General features: G+C 41.2%; 1 protein-coding gene across 1 annotated transcript in view; it reads left to right on the top strand.

Moving 5' to 3' along the window:
- LOC109919653 (voltage-dependent T-type calcium channel subunit alpha-1G-like) overlaps positions 1-22,852 on the top strand; it is a 288,516-nt gene that overhangs the window by 147,588 nt on the left and 118,076 nt on the right. The window contains exons 13-17 of the mRNA XM_048610895.1: positions 5,148-5,241; positions 9,838-10,025; positions 11,501-11,947; positions 13,234-13,334; positions 16,826-16,949. Coding sequence (XP_048466852.1) covers positions 5,148-5,241; positions 9,838-10,025; positions 11,501-11,947; positions 13,234-13,334; positions 16,826-16,949 — 954 coding nt within the window. The remainder of the gene's footprint in view (positions 1-5,147; positions 5,242-9,837; positions 10,026-11,500; positions 11,948-13,233; positions 13,335-16,825; positions 16,950-22,852) is intronic.

The following is a 22,852-nucleotide window of genomic DNA, read 5'->3' as shown; positions in this document are numbered from 1 at the left end:
ATCAACTTTCCTGCTCCTCTGATGCTGCCTGGCCCGCTGTGCTCCTCCAGCTCCACACTGCGTTATCTCTGACTCTAGCATCTGCAGTTCTTACTATCTCTTCAGAAACATTTGGAGTGTGTTTTGAAACCCAACAGTGTAGGGGCGAGTTTGACTTTCACCTTCCTCATTCCTAACCAAGTATGGTCATTTACCTGTTGTGCTATTGTTCCATTTGCTTTTCTACCAGGACAACAGCAGGGTTCTGTCAGTGCAAACATAACACAGTCCTCTCTGAGCGCTCAGATTTCTTGTGCACTTTCTGAGTCGTTCATAATGTAAAGGACCGAGCAATTGTATTGCACAAATAGTTTTCCGAGCATTGACTAAAATTTTGTTCCATAAATCCTTTTGCCTTGCTCAGAAAGTTGAAGAAGAACATGGACCTCAGGTAAATATTTTAGACTGAGTGCATTCCTTTCCTGCTTGCCAGCTAAATGTAAGATGCTAGTTTGACAAGGGTGTGGGGAATGTTGACTTCTTGCTGCCATGGTGTTCCTGCAGTAGTTAGAGAGGGATCATTGGTTCTCTTGGATGAGGGTGGCTGTCATTCTCTATCTCACTACTTTCCTCTATCTCAGGTCCTGGGCCATGGAAGTCTGAAGTCCTACATCTCTTGCCCTCATGTTTGAATCACAAGTGACCAAAGGTCACAACTTACCCAGTTTCTTTTAAACTGTAATAACTGATGCAACAATTATGCTTTCAGCAGTCATACACAACTTTATGTTTGCAAAGAAATTATGATTTTGCTTATCTAAGAGCCTGTAGGAAACAGGTCAGCAACCGCAACTAAGATAATTATCAGAATTAACATGAAACATAAAGCTGGTTTTGGTCATAGTGATTGTAAAACTATCATCAATGGTTTCAAAAATCTGTCTGGTTCACTAATCTCCTTTAAGGAAGGAAATCTGGTGTCCTTACCTAGTCTGGCCTGTGTGACACCCCAGACCCATGGCAATGTGGTTGACTCTGAATTGCCCTCCCAAATGGCCTTGCAGGCCGCTCAATTCAAGGGCAATTAAGGATGGGCAGCAAATGCTAGCCTTTCCAGCTACACCCATATCCCATGAAAGAATTAAAAAAAGTCAGAATTCATGATGAGCCATTAAGTCTAAATTGAGTCCTGTGCAACAAATTCCTAGCAGATTGACAAATTAAGATTTAAGCAAAATTAACTGTAGCAGTATACAAATAAACCCAAATCATGGTGATAGATAATTGGATACAATATTTGTTGGTTATATCACATGATATGACAAACTGAAAACTCGAAGTAGTTGAATTTGTTTATTGCAACTCAAATTCTTTGAATTTTGGGTTCTGTGCTATCCCTCTAATCAAGCCCTACTCATTGACTATAGCTCTGCCTTCAACACCATTATTCCCTCCAGACTGATCTCAAAACTGCATGACCTTAGTATCAGCTCTGCCCTTTGCAACTGGATCCTCAGCTTTTCTGACCCATTGGCTGCAATCAGTGAGGATGGATAACTGCACCTCGTCCACAATAATACTCAACGCTGGAGCCCCCCCAAGGATGCATTCTCGGCCCCCTACTGTACTCCTTGTACACCTACAACTGTGTTGAACAAAGCTTTTCACTGTATTTCGACACAGGTGACAATAAAATCAAAATCCAAATCAAGTGGTGAGTATGCAGAGGGATTCCCTTTCTGTGGAATATCGATGATGCAGAGTTACACCAACAGCGTGCGTTCAATTCCTGTATCAGCTGAGGTTACCATAAAGGCACTGTCATCTCAATCTCTCCCTTCGCCTAAGACGTGGTGACCTCAGGAATAACTCACCACCAGTCATCTCTCTCTAGTGAGAGAGCACCCCTGTGGTCCTCTGGGTCTGTGGCGACTTTACCTTTATTATCAACAGCATTATCGACACCCTATCATTGTAACAATGCAGATTTGATTAGTGTCAATATTAAAGATAGATGTTTAGTTTAAAACAAACCTTTTCCTTGATTTACACATATTTTCCTTGTATTTGACTATCATTAATCTAATGAACAAATTGCTTGTGTGAGCGAGAGAGGGTCAGTACAGAGTTTGGGAATCTCAGAAATACATTGGTGTGAGAGTTCAGAGAATTGTCACACCTCACTTGGTTAATGTGCTGGAAATCAAACCCTGCTATTTCTGATTCATCACAAATGTTAAAAATTTTAAGATGAGTTCACAATATTCTCCAATTTACCTAACTTTCAAATCCAGGTGCATAGACAACACAGACTACGTTTCTGTACTAAACAAGAAATAGTCTTTATAGTAAATAATTAGACCCTAGCTACAGGCAAATAAGTATAAGGTATTCGCATTAAACACTACTATTTAAAACTCTAATCTTGTTAAAAACATTGCCTTACACACATGCAGACAGACAAGGAAGGGAACATGCATGAAGAGGAAAAACTGAAAAGACAGCTCAGTATTCTTTGTCTACAATTTGTGAATTGGCTGTTGTTGATCTGAGTTGGTTCTTGTTGATCTGAAAGATTTTTCCTGGCTTCCTTTTTATGAATACTTCCACTGCTTTGCAAAGTGCACAGGGTGGCTGGTTCATTTATCCTGGACGTATCCATTAAAAGTCATACCTTATATTAACTTCTGAAGGAAAGATTAACTGGTTTTCTTAGATTTAAAGTGAGTATTGACTGCAGACAACAAAGAGACAGCACCTGTGCTGGTGGGGATCAAAACCTTTCTCCAAGTTGTTCAGTTACCTGAGGCCCTATCTCATGGTTATCGGCAAGCAAATGACCCCTATCATCAGTTTAATGCCCTCGATCGATGAGGTCACCATGAATGTCCTGCCTTCTCAATCTTGTGCCTTGTCTGAGGCATAGTGATGCTCAGGAGACGACCAGTAGCTCTCTCTCTCTAATGAGAGAGCAGCTGTACAGCCTTCTGGGACTTTGGTTACTTTAGCTTATTTGAATTCTATAAAAATCTGGAATAGAAAGTTACTGGTGACCATGCAAATTGTTGTAAATATCCATCCAATTCAATAATGTCCTTTAAGGAATGAAACTACCATCCTTACCCATACTGGCCTACATATCACTCCAGATGCATAGCAATGCAGTTGACTCTTAACTGCTCTCTGGGAAATTAGGGATGGGCAATTAATGCTGGTTTAACCAGCAATGCCCCCATCCCATGAACGAATTATAAAAAAAGAAAACACAGGTAGAGCTCACACAGAGATAAACCCATCACAAAACTTGGCACAATTAATACTTAGCCTATTTTTGGTAAGATTGTAATAAGTGCAGATGGTCTTCTATGAAAGCTGCTGACCTGACAGTACAGGGAGGAACACTGCCACTTTGCCAAGGTATCTCTGAGGTGATTTTGCAAGAAATGACATCTGCTGGAAGACACATCCAATTGTGTTGCCTGGGGAATGGAGAGTTATTAAAATGGGGAGATGATGGTATTGTAAATAAACAGCCAGATGGTAAGGTAGAAGGAAGTTGATGTAGGAGAGAGAGGAGGGGAGATTGAATATGATTCGCTTAATGCCCTCAATGTGAGGTTCTCTGCAGAGTGGCATTGTTACAAGACCAAAGCGTCAGTAAGCATGGCACAGGAAGAGACAATGATCTTAAACCAAAATGGGGAAATAAGAAGACACTTAAATTCATCATGGTCATCTTCTCAATGTACAAAACAAAACAACTTTAATCCATGTAGATAATTCCTAACTTAGCCATAAAGTATGCTGCTAGCGCAGGTATTGAGTGGTCAGAAGTTACAACAAAATCAACAGAAATGAAAACAAGGAAATAAAAAGCAACACTGGTGTGATATATATTCCACTTCCTGCAAGATGTTTGTTTCTTACCCTGAAATTTTGTGGAAATAATACACAAATTCCCTACTGTGGCTGGGTCTCATTCTCACTGAAGCTACACCGAAATATTGTGGGTTCATGCTTCATGACAGAAACACAAGTATAAAATCCAGGCTGACCTTGACCAAGGAAGGGCAGGTCTGCCTTTCTGGCAAGATATTAAACTCTTTGACCTCTTAATTGGATGTAAAACTTCCATTACTATTTCTAAAAAGAGCCGAGAGCTCTGACCAATATTGATCCATCACCAAACATTACTGAAAGAGGTCAATTTTTTTTTGTCACATTGTTACTTGTTGGATCTTGCTAAGTACAAATTGGCTTACAGCAGTGACTGAGTTTCAGTGAAGTGTGTCATTAGCTGTAAAGCACTTTGGGACTTCTTTAGGTTGTGAAAGATGCTGTTTAAAAGGAAATCCTCTAGCTTTATGAATCTATCTTTTCTGTCAGGTAAAAAATTTTTTCTTACTTTATTTGCTGATGGGATGTGAGCATTATTGGACAGAATTACTATTCATCCCTAATTGCCCTGGAGAAGGTGGTGATGAGCTGCTTTCTTGAACCACTGTAGTAACAGTGCTGTTAGACAGGGAGTTTCAGGACTTTGACCTAGCGACACTGAAGGAACAGCAATATATTTCCAAGTCAGGATGGTGAGTGTCTTGGAGCGGAACGTACAAGTGATTGTGTTTCCATGTATCTGTTGCTCTTGTCCTTCTCAAAGTTACGGATTTGAAAGGTGCTGTCTAAGGAGCCTTATCAAGTTCCTCCAGGGTCTATCGTAGATGTTGCACACTGTTGCCAATGCTGTCGGTAGAGAATGGAGAGAATGACGTGTGAGACTTCACTTTCTGGAAAGACAGGAGAACGAGGTGTCCAACAGAGGACTAATAAAAACTAGAATTCATTTCTCTTCAGTTGTATTATTAACATGAGGTTAACAAAAAACACCTGGTGCTGCATGAGCTACTCACAAAGAGCACGCTGTAATAATTGTTGCATGACTAAAGTTAAAATCAAAGAAACTATTTAACAGCTTTTTCTAAAGATGCTTCCAATAATTGCGGTAAGGACCATGGTACTTCATTTACGTTATTGAATTGAACTTTCTTCTAAGACTTTCAATGAACATAGATTTCTGTCAGTGACCGGGAACATATGAGAGAATTGTGCCCGAGTTCCGCACCATGTTGTGTCTGCAACTTAAAGCCTCTATTTCACTCTCACTCAAGGGAGACGTCTCAAAGTCGGACTCAGAGGCTGATTTTTTTTGTCAGAGTCTTGAAGATGACAGTGGAAGCAAAAAGGACCTTCCAAACACAACCTGTAAGTTCAATTGCTGCATACATTTTCAACAAAGGCAGAGATTTGTGTGAATGCTTTAGGTTTGTCAAGCATGGTGACAGTTTTATGAATCCACAAATTTTTGATAGCAGCATCTAGGCAGCAATCTTTCAATGTGATTTAGAAGGTTTATTGTATTAAAAATTGATGCTGACTCGTGTTTTCAATTCCTTTAAACTAACAATCAATCTTCAATGTCACTTAAACTCTTAAAACATTAATCCACGTACATTTTGTTTCCTATTCATCCGGGGGATATGGGCATCTCTGGCTGGGCCAGCATTCATTGCCCATCCTAACTGCTCTGGGATTATGTATTTTATCTGTATATTTAATCACATGCAGGAAGCTGCAGAAAAATTGCATCCCTATCTTCCCACAATTTGAGTGAGATTTTTGTGTCAGTATTTGCAAATGTTAAAACACTGGAACTTGCTTGACATTCCAGTTCTACTCCATTAACCTGTTTGGATTCTCTAACCTCCTTCCACAATTCTGGATCTATACTTCCTGCTTTCTTCCAGCCCCCACTGACCCATCTGGTGCCTCCAAAGTGCTAAGTCTTTTTGCCACATCACATTGGCCAGTGCACTGCCCAGGACAAATTTCCTTAGTCAAACTAAGGAATGGTGGCTCAATGGTTAGATCAGCCTCACAGCATCAGGGCCCCAGGTTTGATTCTACCTCGGGTGGCTGTCTGTGTGGAGTTTGCCCATTCTCCCCATGTATGCATGGGTTTCCTCCAGTTTCCTCCCACAGTCCAAAGATGTGCAGGTTAGGTGGATTGGCCATGGGAAATGCAAGGTTACAGGGATAGGGTCGGGGGTGTGGTTCTGGGTGGGATGCTCTTCAGAGGATCGGTGTAGACTTGATGGGCCAAACGGCCTGTTTCTACACTCTAGGGATTCTATGATTCTAACTTTACAAGACTCCATAGCACCAGTGGGACTTTAAACATGCGAATAGCTTCAGGATTGGTGCCTATCACCATGGGAAGGTTAGTAGACCACTGTTATACATATGCTGAACAGACAAAGGCATAACACAAAATCTTGGTGATTCTGCACAGGAGAATCAAACCCTGAGCCACTCTCCAGCACATTCTGTTAGCTAGTTACAAAGCAGCACCCACATAGGCCTAAGGGTATGTTTTGCAGTAATTTGATTTAGGGAGAGGGGACGCAATAAAGAAAATTGTTGGTGCATTTCTAGTGATTTTTCTCCAATATTGTAGCAGACCAAAAAATAAATTACTGGTAAAATACACACTATCTTTGGATAAACTGACTATTTACAGAGGACACTTAAGGTTTCCAACTCTGTTTGGAGTGCCTTCACCTTACTTCCTACCTTGAATTAGCCCACCACTGCACATCCACCATTTGGTTATACAATAAGCCCATCCTCATAACTCACCACCTTCCGACTGCCAATCAGAACACAAAGGCGGAAGGCAATAGCTTAGTAGCACTACCATTAGACTGTTAATCCAGAGATCCAAGTAACGTCCTGGGGACCCGGGTTCGAATCCCACCAACGGTCATGAATCCATTGTCAATTGTCAGGAAAAACCCATATGGTTCATTCATTTGGGGAAGTTCCCTTTTGGGAAGAAAACTACCATCCTATCCCTGGTCTGGTTTACAAGTGACTCCAGACCCATAGCAATGTGGCTAACTCTTAACAATGGGCAGTAAATGCTGGCTGAGGCAGTGACACTCTCACCCCATGAGTTCCCCCTCACCTCATTGCGGTATAGTGGTAGTGTCCCTACTTCTGAGCCAGGAGAGCTGGGTTCAAGTCATAGAGTCATAGAGTCATAGAGATGTACAGCACGGAAACAGACCCTTTGGTCCAATTTGTCCATGCCAACCAGATATCCGAGATAAATCTAGTCCCATTTGCCAGCATTTGGCCCATATCCCTCTAAACCCTTCCTATTCATAAACCCATCCAGATGCCTTTTAAATGTTGTAATTGTACCAGCCTCCACCACTTCCACTGACAACTCATTCTGTACATGCACCACCCTCTGTGTGAAAAAGTTCCCCTTAGGTCCGTTTTAAATCTTTCCCCTCTCACCTTAAACCTACGCCTTCTAGTTTTGGACTCCCACTCCCTGGGGACAAGACCTTGTCTATTCACTCTATCCATGCCCCTCATGATTTTATAAACCTCTATAAGGTCACCCCTCAGCCTCCGACACTCCAGGGAAAATAGCCCCAGCCTATTCAGCCTCTCCCTGTAGCACAAACCCTCCAACCCTGGCAACATCCTTGTAAATCTTTTCTGAGCCATTTCTAGTTTCATAACATCATTCCTATAGTAGGGAGACCAGAATTGCACACAATATCCCAAAAGTGGCCTCACCATTGTCCTTTACAGCTGCAACATGACCTCCCAACTCCTATACTTAATGCACTGACCAATAAAGGCAAGCATACCAAATGCTTTCTGCACTATCCTATCTACCTGCAACTCCACTTTCAAGGAACTATGAACCTTGCCTTTGTTCACCAACACTCCACAGGACCTTACTGTTAGTGTATAATTCCTGCGCTGATTTGTCCCACCAAAATGCAGAACCTCATATTTATCTAAATTAAACTCCATTTGCCACTCCTCAGCCCATTGAACCATCTGATCAAGATCTCATTGTACTCTGGGGTAACCTTCTTCACTGTCTACTACATCTCCAATTTTGGTGTCATCTGCAAACTTACTAACCATACCTCCTATGTTCACATCCAAATCATTTATATAAATGATGAAAACCGATTCTTCTGGCACACCGCTGGTCACAGGTCTCCAGTCTGAAAAGCCAGCCTCCACCACCACCCTCTGTCTTCTATCTTCGAGCCAGTTCTGTATCCAAATAGCTAGTTCTTCCTATTCAATGTGATCTAACCTTACTAACCAGTCTACCATGACGAACCTTTTCAAATGCCTTACTGAAGTCCATATAGATCACTTTTACTACTCTGCCCCTGTCAATCCTCTTCGTTTATTTCTTCAAAAAACTCAATCAAGTTGGTGAGACACGATTTCCCAAGCACAAAGCTATGTTGACTATCCCTAATCAGTCCTTGCCTTTCCAAATATATGTAAATCTTGCCACTCAGGATTCTCTCTAACAATTTGCCCACCACCAATGTCAGGCTTACTGGTCTATAGTTCCCTACCTTTTCCTTACCATCTTTCTTAAATATTGGCATCACGTTAGCCAACCTCCACTCTACCCACACCTCATCTGTGACTAACAATAAACAAATATCTCAGCAAGGGGCCCAGCAATGACTTCCCTAGCTTCCCACAGAGTTCTGGGGTACACCTGATCATGTCCTGGGGATTTATCCACCTTTATGTGTTTTAAGATGTCCAGCATCACCTCATCTATAATATGGATATTTTTCAAGATGTCACTATTTATTTCCCTATGTTTTATATCTCCCATATCCTTCTTCACAGTAAACACTGATGCAAAATACTCATTTAGTATCTCCGCCATCTCCTGCGGTTCCACATGAAGGTGACATTGTTGATCTTTAAAGGGCCCTATTCTCTTTCTAGTTACCCTTTTGTCTATAATATATTTGTGGAAGCCCACTGGATTCTTTTTAACCATATTTGCCAAAGATATCTCATGTCTCCTTTTTGCCCTGCTGATTTCCCTCTTAAGTACGCTCCTACTGCCTTTATACTCTTATAGGGATTCACTCAATCTCTGATGTCTATACCTGACATATGCTTCCTTCTTATTCTTGACCAAAACATCAATTTCTCTAGTCATCCAGCATTCTGTACACCTAACAGCCTTGCCCTTCACCCTAACAGGAACATACTGTCTCTGGACTCTCATTACTTCATTTTTGAAGTCTTCCCATTTTCCAAGCATCCCTTTATCTGCAAACATCGGTCCCCAATCAACTTTTGAAAGTTCTTGCATAATACGATCAAAATTAGCCTTCTTTCAATTTATAAAATTAACTTTTAGATCCGGTCTATCCTTTTCCATCACTATTTTAAAACTAATAGAATTAAGGTCACTGGCCCCAATGTGCTCCCCCACTGACACTTCAGTCACCCTGCCCTGCTTTATTTTTCCCAAGAGTAGGCCACGCTTTGCACCTTCTCCAGGAGGTACATCCACACACTGAATCAGAAAATTTTCTTCTACACAATTAACAAATTCCTCTCCATCCAAGCCCTTAACACTATGCCCACCTACTCCAAAAATGAGTAATACCATCTCTGAACAGGTTGATCAGAAAATGACTATTTTTATAATTCTGTCAAAAATATTTAAATTAAATGCAGGGAAATGGAATAATGTTTAATGCACTTGTGATTTTTGTTCTATGGTTTTGCTTGTAACAGCCCCCTAGGTAGTCTTTGATTGCTGAAAACTGGGGACACAATGCTTTGGAAGATTTTGCCCATCATTTTTCAAACATTTCGACATTACAGTAATGCCAGCCCTGTGCCAGTATGCAAAAGTTTTTAAAAGGGTCAAATGAGAATTACAGGTGTGAGGTGGTCAAGACCAATGCACTTTAATGTCACTTTTGTCCCCTGCAGTGATGGCAGTGAATGGCCACGTAGACGTCAAAACTAGTCTGACTCCACCACTCATCATCCACACCAATGCCACGCCAATGCCAACCCCAAAGGGAATGCTTTGTGGAGATTCTGCACATTTATACAACGAGTCCCGCAGAGGAAGCAACGTGTCAATCGATCCCAACTTTTATGAGCAAAAGTCACCAGTGAGTCTTTATTTTGTGCTTTATCTGAGAGAGGTTTGTTTTAATTTGATGTTTTTGAGTACTGCACTATCCACTCGGGCTGGGCCTACCTCAATGCACCGGCACTCTCTTAAAGTTTCAAAATGAAATGTCTAAACATAAAACAGCCACCCAGCTGTCAGCCCTACCACACACTCTCCATGGACCATCCAAGACAACCCATGCTACATCATACTCTATACCCAGACCCCATAACCTCCCATATACTCCATGTCAATCTACATCGCTCATAGCACTAATTTCCTTGTATCCAATTTCCAAGGCCTCTGCACGTCAAACTATGCCCCTCAGCCTGCCCCTGGACATTTATGGCACCAATGGCACTTTGTGCCACTTCATGCTAATCCATTCATCCGACCCAGCATCCTTTGCACCACTGAGCCTGCCAACTCACCCAGTAACCACCACAGGCAAAATTCAGAAACCATAAGGAAATGAACTGAAATAAAGATCTATTAAATGAAGGTCTAAGCACATATCACACATTTCACTATAACAGAAAAAAAACTCATTCATGACAACCCATTTATTACATTTACATTCCTTCAACTACATCATTCCTTGCAAAAACAAATGTTTCATTCAAGTACACAATCCTTTATAACAATAAGCACTGGAATTAACCTACAGCACCACTTCAAAAATACAATGACAACTTGGAGCTAACAATGTAAATGTGGACAAGGTACATGGGGAGGCAATGGCATGGTGGTATTCTCACTGGACTGTTAAACAAAAGACCCAGATAATGTACTGGGGACCTGGGTTCGAATACCTGCCACGACAGATGGTGGAATTTGAATCTCACGATGATCGTGAATCCATTGTCGATTGTCGGAAAAACCCATGTGGTTCGCTAACGTCCTTTAGGGAAGGAAACTGCCATCCTTACCTTGTCTGGTCCACACGTGACTCCAGACCCTCAGCAATGTGGTTGACTCTTACCTGCCCTCTGGGCAATTAGGGATGGGCAATAAGTGCTGCCTAGCCAGGGATGCCCCTCATCCCATGAATGAATATAGAAAAAAGGTGAGAAGTCACATGACACCAGGTTATAGTCCAACAGGTTTACTTGAAAACACAAGATTTCAGACCACTGCCTCTTCATCAGGTGCACCTGAAGAAGGAGCAGTGCTCCAAGAGCTGGTGTTTACAAATAAACCTGTTGGACTATAACCTGGTGTTGTGTGATTTCTGACCTTGTCCACCCCAGTCCAACACCAGCACCTCCACGTCAATCTAAATGTGAAACAGCAGGGACCTGACTGTGATGATGGATCACTGTGAAATCAGTAACACAGCAGTAATAGTAATGGGAGCCCTTACAATTAGTGATGCAGCATGCAGTGATCTTCTCAACACTCCAGGCTTTTGTTTTCAGCGAATAGATGGAACTGTTGAGAAGGTCTTTTAATTCAGGGTCACTTTCCTTTCAGACTAGTGCACGTAGCTCCCCTTATGCGCCCTGGAGCACGGCCAGCAGCTGGAACAGCCGACGCTCGAGCTGGAATAGCCTTGGCCGAGCTCAGAGTGTGAAGCGTAAACATCAGACAGGCGAGCGGAAATCCCTCCTCTCGGGTGATGGCAAAGAGAGCTCCGACGAAGGCGAGGGATCAGAAGATGAGATATCCAGTCATACAGGTAGTGGGAGGGGGCCAGGCACTCAGCGTGTGGAATCCCTGGAGATGAGGGGCTCTTTCGACCTTCCTGACACTCTCCAAGTACCTAGCCTTCACAGATCTCCCAGTATCCAAAGCAGCAGGCTCTCACCAATGGATCGCCATGACTGTAATGGTAAAACCTCCCCGACTGCCTTGCCACACCAGGTCCACACGGATGAACAGAGAGCTGAGTTTGAACATACTGAAGATGACATTGACATGGTGAGTGACTCCAGGGGGTGAAAAGGTACAAGTAATCAATGTTTGCTGGAAGTCAGTGCATTATATTTGAATGTCATCTCTGGGGTTAAGAGTTTGAGCTTGGTGTAAACAGAGGGAATGGAACCTCTGTCACTCTCTGTCTATAAATTCCTTCATCATCAGTTGCTCCTCTATAACAGACATAGAGTGAGAGCAGTTCTGAGGAAGGGTTACCCGACCCGAAACGTTAACTCTGTTTTTTCCTTCACAGATGCTGCCAGACCTGCTGAGCTTTTCCAGCAACTTTTGTTTTTGTTCCTGATTCACAGCGCCCGCAGTTCTTTCAATTCATTTTTTATATAGAGTGAGAGCAAACTGGAAAATCCTGACAAGATGCTCCCTTTTTTATAAGAACTCTTCAACCATCAGATGTAGGAGCGGAAATAGGCCATTCAGCCCATTGGGTCTGCTCCAACAATCAATGAGACCATGGCTGATCTGATAATCCTCAACTACACTTTCCCCGCTTTTATCCCATATCCCTAGATTCCCTTAATGAAGAGAAGTCTGTCCATTCCAGCCTTAATTGTACTTTTTGACCCAGCCCTCTGCTGTAATGAATTGCACAAATTCACTACCGTCTGAGAAGAAAAAGTTCCTCCTCATTCCTGTCCTGAGTAGGTGACCCCTTACTCTTCCTGTTTGTTTCTGTCTCCATCTCGCCCTCTTGCTCTCTCTTAACCTCCTTCACACAGTCATCAACCTCCTCGCTGATCCACTTGCCTGCATGGCTCTCCCAAAAGCGTTTCACAATGAGATAAGCTTTTGGCTGTTCTAGTTCTTAGTGAACATGTCTCAGTCGAAAATTAATGCAAGCTCTGTCATTGTTTCTCTGCAGTCTACATAAATATAGTAAATTTGAAAGCCACTTGAGATGAAGCAGATGTAAATTGTCGGGTCAATCAGATAAATCAGTCAGTTTTCCAAAACCAAGTGCGTTAGCAGTAAGGCATGTTCACTGAGTTTGCTCCTCTGTGCTACACGGCCAGCAGATGTTTCCATATCAGAAACAATTTGTTTGAATCCGAATCACTTTGTTCCGTGTTGTTTTAAAAACTTCTTTGGAAGTTTGAAGTACTTACTAAATTCATTACAAATGCCTGTACTTTGTGTGTACGCGGGTTTGTTAAGCTCATTGTTGCTTGTGCCCATAAAAGAAGGAAGGACCTCTACCACAGCAGTGAAACTTTCCGTTTTCAGTGAGAGGACTTCGAACAGGACTGATGGGTGCCAACTTGTTTCCACAGGGTAAAAGAGCACGTTTGCGGGCATGGATTCAAGCCAAGTTGCCACCCTGTTTCAGAGAACGAGAAGGCTGGTCACTTTATCTGTTCCCTCCACAGTCCAAGTAAGAAACTAAAGTCAGTAGACTTGTTGCTATGAAATTAAAGGCGGAAACTTCCGTTAACACTTTGGATTTTTTTTCTTTTGAGATGGCAAAACACAGGGTTAGAAAACTAACAAATCCTTGCCCCGCTCAGTATCAAAAGTTCTTTATTTATTCATTCACAAGATGTTGCCGTTGCTGTTTGGACCATCAGTTATTATCCATTCCTTGAGAAGAAGATGGTTAGCTGCCATCTTGAACAGCCACAGTCTATACAGTGCAGGACAAACTCTGCCGCACACCCAATTGATATTCATGTCGTTACCTTTAATGGTGTCAAATGTCCCAGTGCAAACGTGCCCAAACAGAATCTGATCTGATCCACATCAAGAGACATTAGGACAGAAAACCTGAGGTCCAAGAGATGGGATTTAAAGAGACAGAGATTGGAACTTTGAGTTGCAGGGGCATACAGATTTCAAGAGGGTATTCCAGAGACTTGGGGGCCCAGGCAGCTGAAGACGTGGCCGCAACTGCTACAACGATTAATTATTGCTTACTACACGGGAATTATTGGAAGGTAGATATGTCAGGGAGTTCTAGGAGGTTATAGAGAAAGGGAGGGTAAATCCATGGAGGAGTTTGTAAACATAGACAAAATCTTTACAATCAAAGTGATGCTTAACTGGGAAACCAGTGTAGCTCAGCAAGCAATTGGAAGAAGGGCGAATAGGATTTACCACGAGTTTAGATATGGATATCAGTGTATTGGATGAACTCAAGTTTAGGAACGGTAGACTGCTGGAGGATTTCAAGACTTCCTTAGAATTGCCAGGTCTGGAGCCAACCAAAGTTCCAGAGAGGTTCAACAGCTGAGGTCCTGAGGCAAAAACTGAATCTGACAATGTAGCAAAGGTAGAAGTAGATGTTTTAGTGACAGATCTCCCAGTCATATTGTTTCTTTTGTTGATATCAATAGGTTGATTTACAGCAAAAACAAAAATTGCTGGGAAAACTCAGCAGGTCTGACAGCATCTATGGAGAGAAAGCAGAGTTAGCGTTTCAGGTCCAGTGACCCTTGCTCAGAACAGTTCTGAACAAGGGTCACTGAATCTAAAATGTTAACTCGGCTTTCTCTTCACAGCTGCTGCCAGACCTGCTGAGATTCTCCAGCAATTTCTGTTTTCATTTCCAATTTCCAGTATCTGCAGTTACTTTTTTTTTTGGTCAGGGTGAATTTAAAGGATAGTCACCCTGTTATGTGGGCATTTTGCCAAGGTGCAGAGTACAGTACAATCACAGCTTTCAAGTCAATGATTGGAAAACAAGTTCAATTTTGACAAATGGCATAAAACCAACTTAAAGATTCTGAGCTGCAAGTTGTTTGTTTCCAGATTTGGGAGCTAGGTTTTGAAAAGGTCCCAGATGTTTATTTATCAAAGTTACTTACGAGCCAAAACAGCAAAGTCAGCATTCACAGGCATTCTAAACTTTGAAGAGTTCTGTACAGTTCAGTGGTGATAGAGTCGCCACTTTTGAGTCGTGGATTGTGGGTTCAAATCCTACTCCAGAGACTTGAGCCAGAATTTTACACACCCTTTGCCCAACAGCACGTGGCTGGGCCGGGGCAACAGGAGGAGGGGTTCCATAAAAATTGGGCCATGACAAGGCTATTATGTGCATTAACCCACCTACCTTTGCTGTTACTTTACCAGGAAATGGAGTAGATGCAAAACAAAAAGAACGGCGGATGATGGAAATCAGAAACAAATTCGGAAATTGCTGGAGAAACTCAGCAGGTCCTGGCAGCGTCCGTGGAGAGAGACAGCAAAATTAACGTTCTGGGTCCAGTGGAGTTCTGAAGAAGGGTCACTGGTTCCGTTAAGTTAACTCTGCTTTCGCTCCACAGATACTGCCAGACCTGCTAAGGTTTTCCAGCAATTTCTAATTTTATTGGAGCAGATGGAACCAGCCTTTTACCCTTGCAGCATTTGAGGCCCTTCAGTAGCCAAATCATTAGTATTTTGCCGGTGGTAAGGGACGTCTCTGACCAAAGTAAATCATGCCACCTGGCATGAGCTCAGTGGACAGGAGGCCATCCTATTTGGGCAAAACCTCCCTGACTCACCTTTGAAACCATGCATCTCGTCATTCTAGCAGTCCCAGAAAGGGCTACCACTCTCAGTGACACTGCATATCGAGATAGAAGCCACCACCTTAGTTAATTAAAGCTTGACAGCTGTAAGTTTGAGACGTGGCTTCCTGCCTCTGTGGAGGCGAGCTCACCTCGCAACTTTTCAACAAGTGGCAAGGGCCTCTGAGAAATTCCAGTCTTGGATAGAAAATCTAAGCTGACAGCCTGCACTGGGGATATCAGTCATGTTGTCTTTTAAATGAGATATTAAACCAAGGTCCAGTCTTTCTTTATGTATGTATATATGAGATCTAATGCAAAGGAGAAAAGCTCTGTCTGATGTCCTGATCAATATTTATCCTTCAACCCCAATACCTAATACAATTGATCCTACCTTTTATTTCATTCTAGTTTGTGTTATTTCTAAAACGTGGCTGCCTTGTTCTGCAATTACAACATCAACTGCTCTTAAAAAACAAAAGTAGAAATTGCTGGAGGAACTCAGCAGGTCTGGCAGCATCTGTGGAGAGAAAGCAAAGTTGATGTTTTGAATCCAGTGATCATTCTGAGTTTCTCCAGCAATTTCTGTATTTGGTTCAGATCTTCAGCATTTGCAGTTCTTTGTTTCATTTTACTCTTAGAAAAGAACCTATTATAGTATGTGTTATGAGATATTATGAGATTGAGAAGGACCGCATATCGATGCAAGCATGTCATTTATTCGTACGTTTGCATGTACCCAGTCTTTCACTTTGATCATTTGCAGTTGGATTCTTCAATACGGGCTCAGACAGTACATTCATTCATCAAGTAGTCAGCTGCAATGGCAAAGGAGCTTAGCAAAAGGGATTAATAGGGATAGAGGGACAGTTTCTCAGCACTAAAAACAAAGCTAATCTGTTAACGCGGAGAAACCCAATGCACATTCGATTGGTGACTCAATACAACTCCAGAATGTACATATGGTGAACTGGAAATGCTGGCAGGATACATGGAAAGAGAGGAATGTGGAGGCCCACTTAAGATTTTGGATTGCTCCAGGGCTTAATCACTCATTTCGCCTTTTCGTAAAGTTAATCCACCTCCCTTTGAAAGTTATATTGAATCTGTTTCCACTACCCTTTCAGATAGCATGTTGCAAATATAAACCATTTGGATATTCATTTCAAAGTTGCCTTTCGTTCTTTAGCCAGTTATCTCGAATTTGTGTGCTTCTGCAACTGGAGAGAGTTTCTCCGTACTTACAACATACCACAAGGTTTTGAACTTCCTGAGTACAACAACATCTGCTCGGCTTGGTCATTGCTTATGAGATGATGTGCATGACTTGCCATGTTTGTTCTGCGTAGAAGGTCAATGGATCATTTTCTCTTTTCAGGATCCGCCTCATTTGCAGCAAAATTATTTCGCACAAGATGTTCGACCACATTGTTCTGGTCATTATCTTCCTGAACTGCATTACTATTGCCATGGAGAGACCGAAGATTGATCCTAAGAGTGCAGTAGGTTTTATTTATCCAAACAATTCTTTCTGGCCTGTTTCATTTGCAATGGTTGCAGTTAATCCTTAGATTAGCGGAATAAAATCTAATTATAATGTAAGGCATGTTTCCCAGTCCTTCATAAGGTACAGCCAAACATGCATTTTAACAATGAATTTTGAAGATACCAATTTATATTGTGCCACTTTTGATCAAGCTTTATCTGGAATTTGAGGGAAGGGTAATTCTGTGGCTGACTCTATTGAATGGCACAAGGAGCTCCGCACACTACATCTATTTCTCATGTTCCTATATTTAGGCTGCCTTCCCACTGTGAGATTTTAATGCAAACACCAACTTGGTTTCTGTTTCCTGCCTGAATGGTCAGTCCCATGGCAATGTCCAATGGTGGGCAGAGACTTTGCCAGAGAATCCCTTTAGAATTGCCACTGAAAGGAAGAGATAAAGAGAGACACAGAATGTTATGATCTCAGCTGATGTTATCAGACTGGACATGTCAAATCCCAGGCTAAATTCTGGCTTGATAGGCCATATTTTGTTTTGCTTTGGTTTTAATGAGGTGGTCTCTCACTGAAACACAAGCACATAATATTGCAGATCTTGTTTTCACAGTAAATCAGAAATGTGTTAAGTGAAAGAAATGAAGATAAACTGGAAAAAGCTGATCTATATACTTATAAGGTGAAGTCAATGAGTTTGGAATACACAGTAGAAGTATAATCCCAGAAAGTTTCAAAACAAAACATTTTCTTGTAACACCCACACCCCTATAGGTTTCAGGTAACTGGGATTTTAATTCCTAAGATGGAACCTCTGCTAACTTATTCCTGGAGCTATCATATACCTTCATGTAATCAAACCCAACTTCAAGTCCTCTTCAGGGTTTTATCCTAACATCTCATTCTGGAATTAACATTAACTCCTTATTCTAAAGTAGTCTAGAGTCACTATGTTCTCTCCTTCACAAGAGCATTCTTTACACATGCATCTCACTGCAAGGATTACACAGAACTGCCCAAAACAAAGAAAAACTGAATCAAAAATTCCTTCCTCGAAGCTATAGATGGTTTCCATAATCTTATAAAAAAAGCCTTGATGCACAATGATGTACCCTGCTAAGTAATAAAAGCCTAAAGTGAACAAAACCCATAAAGCTGCCAAAATAACCCACACAAACTGTTTTAAAAGAAATCACCATACCTACAAATTAATTACTAACTTCAGAGACACAGAAAACTCATAAATTAATGACAAATAATTTAAAATGTGAACACAAAGTAAATGAAATGCAAAATAAATCAGGTACATCAAACAGTTTATATCAAAAGAGAGAGTTGGGAACAGAGGTAGAGTGATACAGATTGATACTTGCAAGAGCGAATGAGGCATAAATAGAGACTGCAGTAAATAAATAGACAGAGAGAGAGAGATAGAAAGACAGACAGATGGGAAGGGTTATACTTGTAGAAGAGTTAAGTAGATAATGAAATGAATAGACAGTCAGAGATAGATAATTGTATAAGTATATCAATAAATGCAGATAACCCTTTCAGCCATCCTGTTCTATCTACCTACAAAGAAAATTGTAAAGTCACCCACCCAGTGCACAATTATAGTGGCAGTGTGTGACTGAATCATATTAACCAAATGATCAGCCAGCGTTCCTGCTCCAGATTACAATTTAGTGAAATCACGCTGGAAAATGCCAGAAACATCAAGCAGCTGTCTTCCTCCTCATTCAGCCCTCATCAAGTTAATTTCCTCCAAATGACCCACCTCCAAGATGCTCAATTTCATCCCAATCCAACCCCTAAGCATATGGCTACCTTCCCTTATCTCAGGAGAGATATTCTTGCCATTGAGGGAGTGTAATGAAGGTTCATCAGACTTCTTACCTGGATAATTAAACTCTCCTACAAAGGGAGATTGGACAAACCGGGCCTGTATTCTCTAGAGTTTCAAAGAACAAGAGGTAATCTCATTGAAACTGACAAAATGCCTAAAGGGATATTTAATACTCAAAGACAGAATAAGTGCAGGTAAGATGTTTCCCCTGGTTGGGGTTCTAGAACCAGAGTGCACAATTCAAACATAAAGGGCATGCCATTTAGGATCGAACTGAGAATGGATGCTGGAAATGGTGCTAACCCTTTGGAATTTTCTACCACAGAGAGCTACACAAGCATGGTCTATGAGTATGTTTAAGGTAGAGTTTGATAGATTCCTGATTTTCAATGGAGTAACAGATGATGGGACAGAGTGGTTAAAAGGCAATGAAGGGTTTGGACAGCCATGATTGTATTACATGGTGAAGCAGGCTTGGCTGGCTGAATGGCCTATTCCTGTTCCTATATTCCTAAACACATAGTGACTGAACCAGAAAATAGGCTATAATCACAAGCACATCACTTGTCAAACAGCCTCTGTCTTGTCCAGCTCCTAAGACCATTGACTGGGCACCTATTCCACAGAGTCACTTTCCAGTTTGACATGTGTTTCTTAAAACCAAGAATAAATAAGTAGGAAGTTTTAGAAAATGTCAGGATGGAGGCCAATGTCGTCCATTCGCAGAGTGGTACAAAACAGAAAACATTCTGGGCCAGACCTTTCAAAAGGAATGGAGTTAATCCCATTTGTTAATCCCTATTCTTTCCCCCTGTTGCTGCCTATTGCTCTACTTAAAGCATTTGTCTAATTTCTTTTAGAAGATTACGATTGAATTGTTTTCCATCACTTTATCAGACAGCACATCGAAATCCTGATCACTCATTATCCCAAATCATTTTCCCCTTACGTCTCCTCAGCTTCTTTCGACACTCATCTGAATCTGTACCCTCTGGTTATCTATCTTCAGGCCATTGGAAACAGTTTCTCTTCCTTAACTTGACCTAAACCTTCATGATTTTAAACACCTCTACCAAATCTCTTCTTATCCTTCTCTACTTGAAGGAGAACAAGCCCAAACTTCAGCGTCAGAAATCTCTCTTCCTTCAGCCTGAACTTCCTGCTGGGCTACAGGGAGCTGGTAAGTCGGAAGATGATAAATAAGTGGATGTAGTTTAGTGCTTTAGTAACAAATCTCCTAATATTTAGTAATGTCAGTGATGATCTTGACTTCATAGTATAGGTGTGTGAACAGTGAAGTGCCAACTGAGCATAGAAGACAACTATGTGTTGGCTGCCAATGGGTTAAAATGAAACCACATCATTGTGCAGGGATGAGAGAGCTGAATGTAGAGGTTTATGATCCTAGCTCAGTGTTTGTAATGGTTCATCAGCTCTTCTTGTGTAACAATCCCTGAAACCTCTAAGCAGGTTGCAGTCCTGCATGTCTCATTTTACTGAATGGTTACTAGGTACAGTAGTTGATACAGCAATTACTTTGATGAGAGATGTGTTAATTATTTAAAATGCTGGAGGATTGGTAAGCACATGTTTGTGTTTTATTCAGTTATCTTCCTCTGGCAGACACTTCAATCAAGTAAGACATGAGAAAAGAATTATTCCGTATAAAGAAAGGAAAGAAATAGATCTATTATTATAAAACATTTGGAATGCAAAGTGAATTTTGCAAAGCACAATTTTGCACCTCACAGAAGCAAATTAATAAACACGCGTATTTAATGTAGAAACAAGGCTCAGAGAGTAAGTAACTCTAGGGCCAATGTAATATAAACAAGGCTCAGAGAATAATATTGCCCTCAATGTTATTTAACCAAGGCTCAGAGAATACCTCTGCATTGTGCTTCATAAACAAGGCTCAGGGAGTCACTGTCTGGCCAGTGTTATATAAACAAGGCTTAGAGACTAACTCTGGGGCCAGTGTTACATAAAAACAGGGCACAGAGTAACTCCAGGGTTAGTTATATAAGCAAAGCCTGAGATTAACTCTGGGTTCAATTTCATGTAAACTAGACTCAGCGTAATTCTGGGGCTGACAATCTAAAGTTGCAAACAGAACAATTTGCTGTCACTGTTGTGAATCTATCGCTAATACGATTGATTCAAATTGTGAAGTCTACCAGCCCCATATTACAGAAATACTTGCAGTTGGAAAGAATTTTCAACCCCAGATTAACATTAGGCAGATTTATTGCATCACTCCATGGTAGACAAAAGCTATCAGATGGGACTGTGATGATGCTGTTTCTTATAAATAAGATGTTGAACAGAATATGCCATGGATCCAATTAGTATGTATTATAGCTGCAAAGTCTAAGTGATAATTAAACAAGCCTGCAGTATTATGCTGTACCTTATATGCATAGCTGCATTACCGTGCAATCTGACACATGTTTCCCTGTAGTATAATCATGGTATTAGGCAGTCTTACAATCCTGCCCTGCACTATAAACTTTACATTAAGCAGGTTTCCACTCTGCATGGTAAACAGTATTTCTCGGATCTGAGTACGTCATGTGAGATGATATTGCGGATCTTATTAAAAAGGCCATTCTTTCTCCGAGTGCGGAATCCCTGGCATTCTGAGGTAAACACTGTTGTTCTTTTGACCTTCAATTGAAATATCAGTTTTCGGTATTTTTGTGCTTGCCAGCACTAATTTATTTGTTTAAAAAATTGTCCATGGATGCTTAAAAATGCCCATTGGTTGCAACTGTACTACTATTTTACATTCTGTTTGTTCACTGAACATGCTCTGATCTGTGGCCCAGTGTGTAAATAAAGAACATGTGAAAAAGCTGAAGTTTACCTAAACATTCTGATGGCTTTTTAATATGGTATTTGCATACAAACGTCATACACAGAAATGTTTCTTTTTCACAACATGTACTCTGTTCAGGAGACTTATAAAACTTGTAATCCCAGGCAAGGCCACCAATTCTATATTATAAAAGATCGCCATATTATTTTGGTATCCTAAACCCTCAGATTTTGCTACAATCCGATTAGGAATCAGTAACATTCATTTAAACAAAAGACAAAAGCTGAGATCCAGGAGATTTACTAAGCAAACAAGATTCCAAAGTGTAGAACAGTACATTTCCTGGCTTCACAAGTCAGAACAGTCATTGATTCTGTATTGATTGTAACGAGGTCAGCCAGCTGGCTCATAGAATATGAGTTCCCTGAATGGGGCTGTTAATCTGGTCCAATCAGGGAGCCCTGGCTGACACATTAAAAAAAAAGGGGAGTGTCAGAGATGCTGACACACACTCTGGTACCTGACTCTGAATGAGGCAGTACTAAAGTGAAGAACTGTTCTTGTGTAAACAAATGGTGGCTTGGTGACAGGATACCAGTCTCTGTGGAGTTATTTCAGAATCTACTTTATGTTTAAACATATTTCTCAAACCAGAATTAACATGAGGTAAATTTGGGTGATAAACTATGGTTGGACACTGCACAGTGCACACCAAGTAGCAAATGTGATCAAGACCAGTCCCATGAGTGCCTCAGTCTCCCCCCAGATATTAATGACATAACGGGTCATTAAATCACATTGAACTTCACAAGGGATTACAATTTTTCCCTTATAGTGATCTGACCTTGAAACTCTGTCTTGATAGCTGTGCCATTATGCATTGCCTCAATGATTGCTCCTGTTCCCTGGGAAATGGGCAATTCATAGTACTACCAGTGTGATTGGGGTTCAATAGAGCATTAATATCTATACAGATTACCTACTACATTTTACAAGGAACACCCTTGCACTAGCCTTAACTTCAAGTCATACAGTCATGGAGATGGATAGCACAGAAACAGACCCTTCAGTCCAACTCATTCATGTCAACCAAATACCCTAAATTAATGTAGTCTCATTTGCCTACATTTGGCCCATATCCTTCTAAACCCTTCCTATTCATATATCTATCCATCCAGATGCCTTTTAAATGTTGTAATTGTACCAGCCTCCACCACCTCCTCTGGCAGCTCGTTCCATA

The sequence above is a fragment of the Rhincodon typus genome, chromosome 23 (assembly GCF_021869965.1).
Source record: "Rhincodon typus isolate 14 chromosome 23, sRhiTyp1.1, whole genome shotgun sequence".
In the NCBI taxonomy this organism is placed as follows: Eukaryota; Metazoa; Chordata; class Chondrichthyes; order Orectolobiformes; family Rhincodontidae; genus Rhincodon; species Rhincodon typus.
Note: the sequence above shows the minus strand (reverse complement) of the source record. Positions and strands in the feature narration are given on the sequence as shown.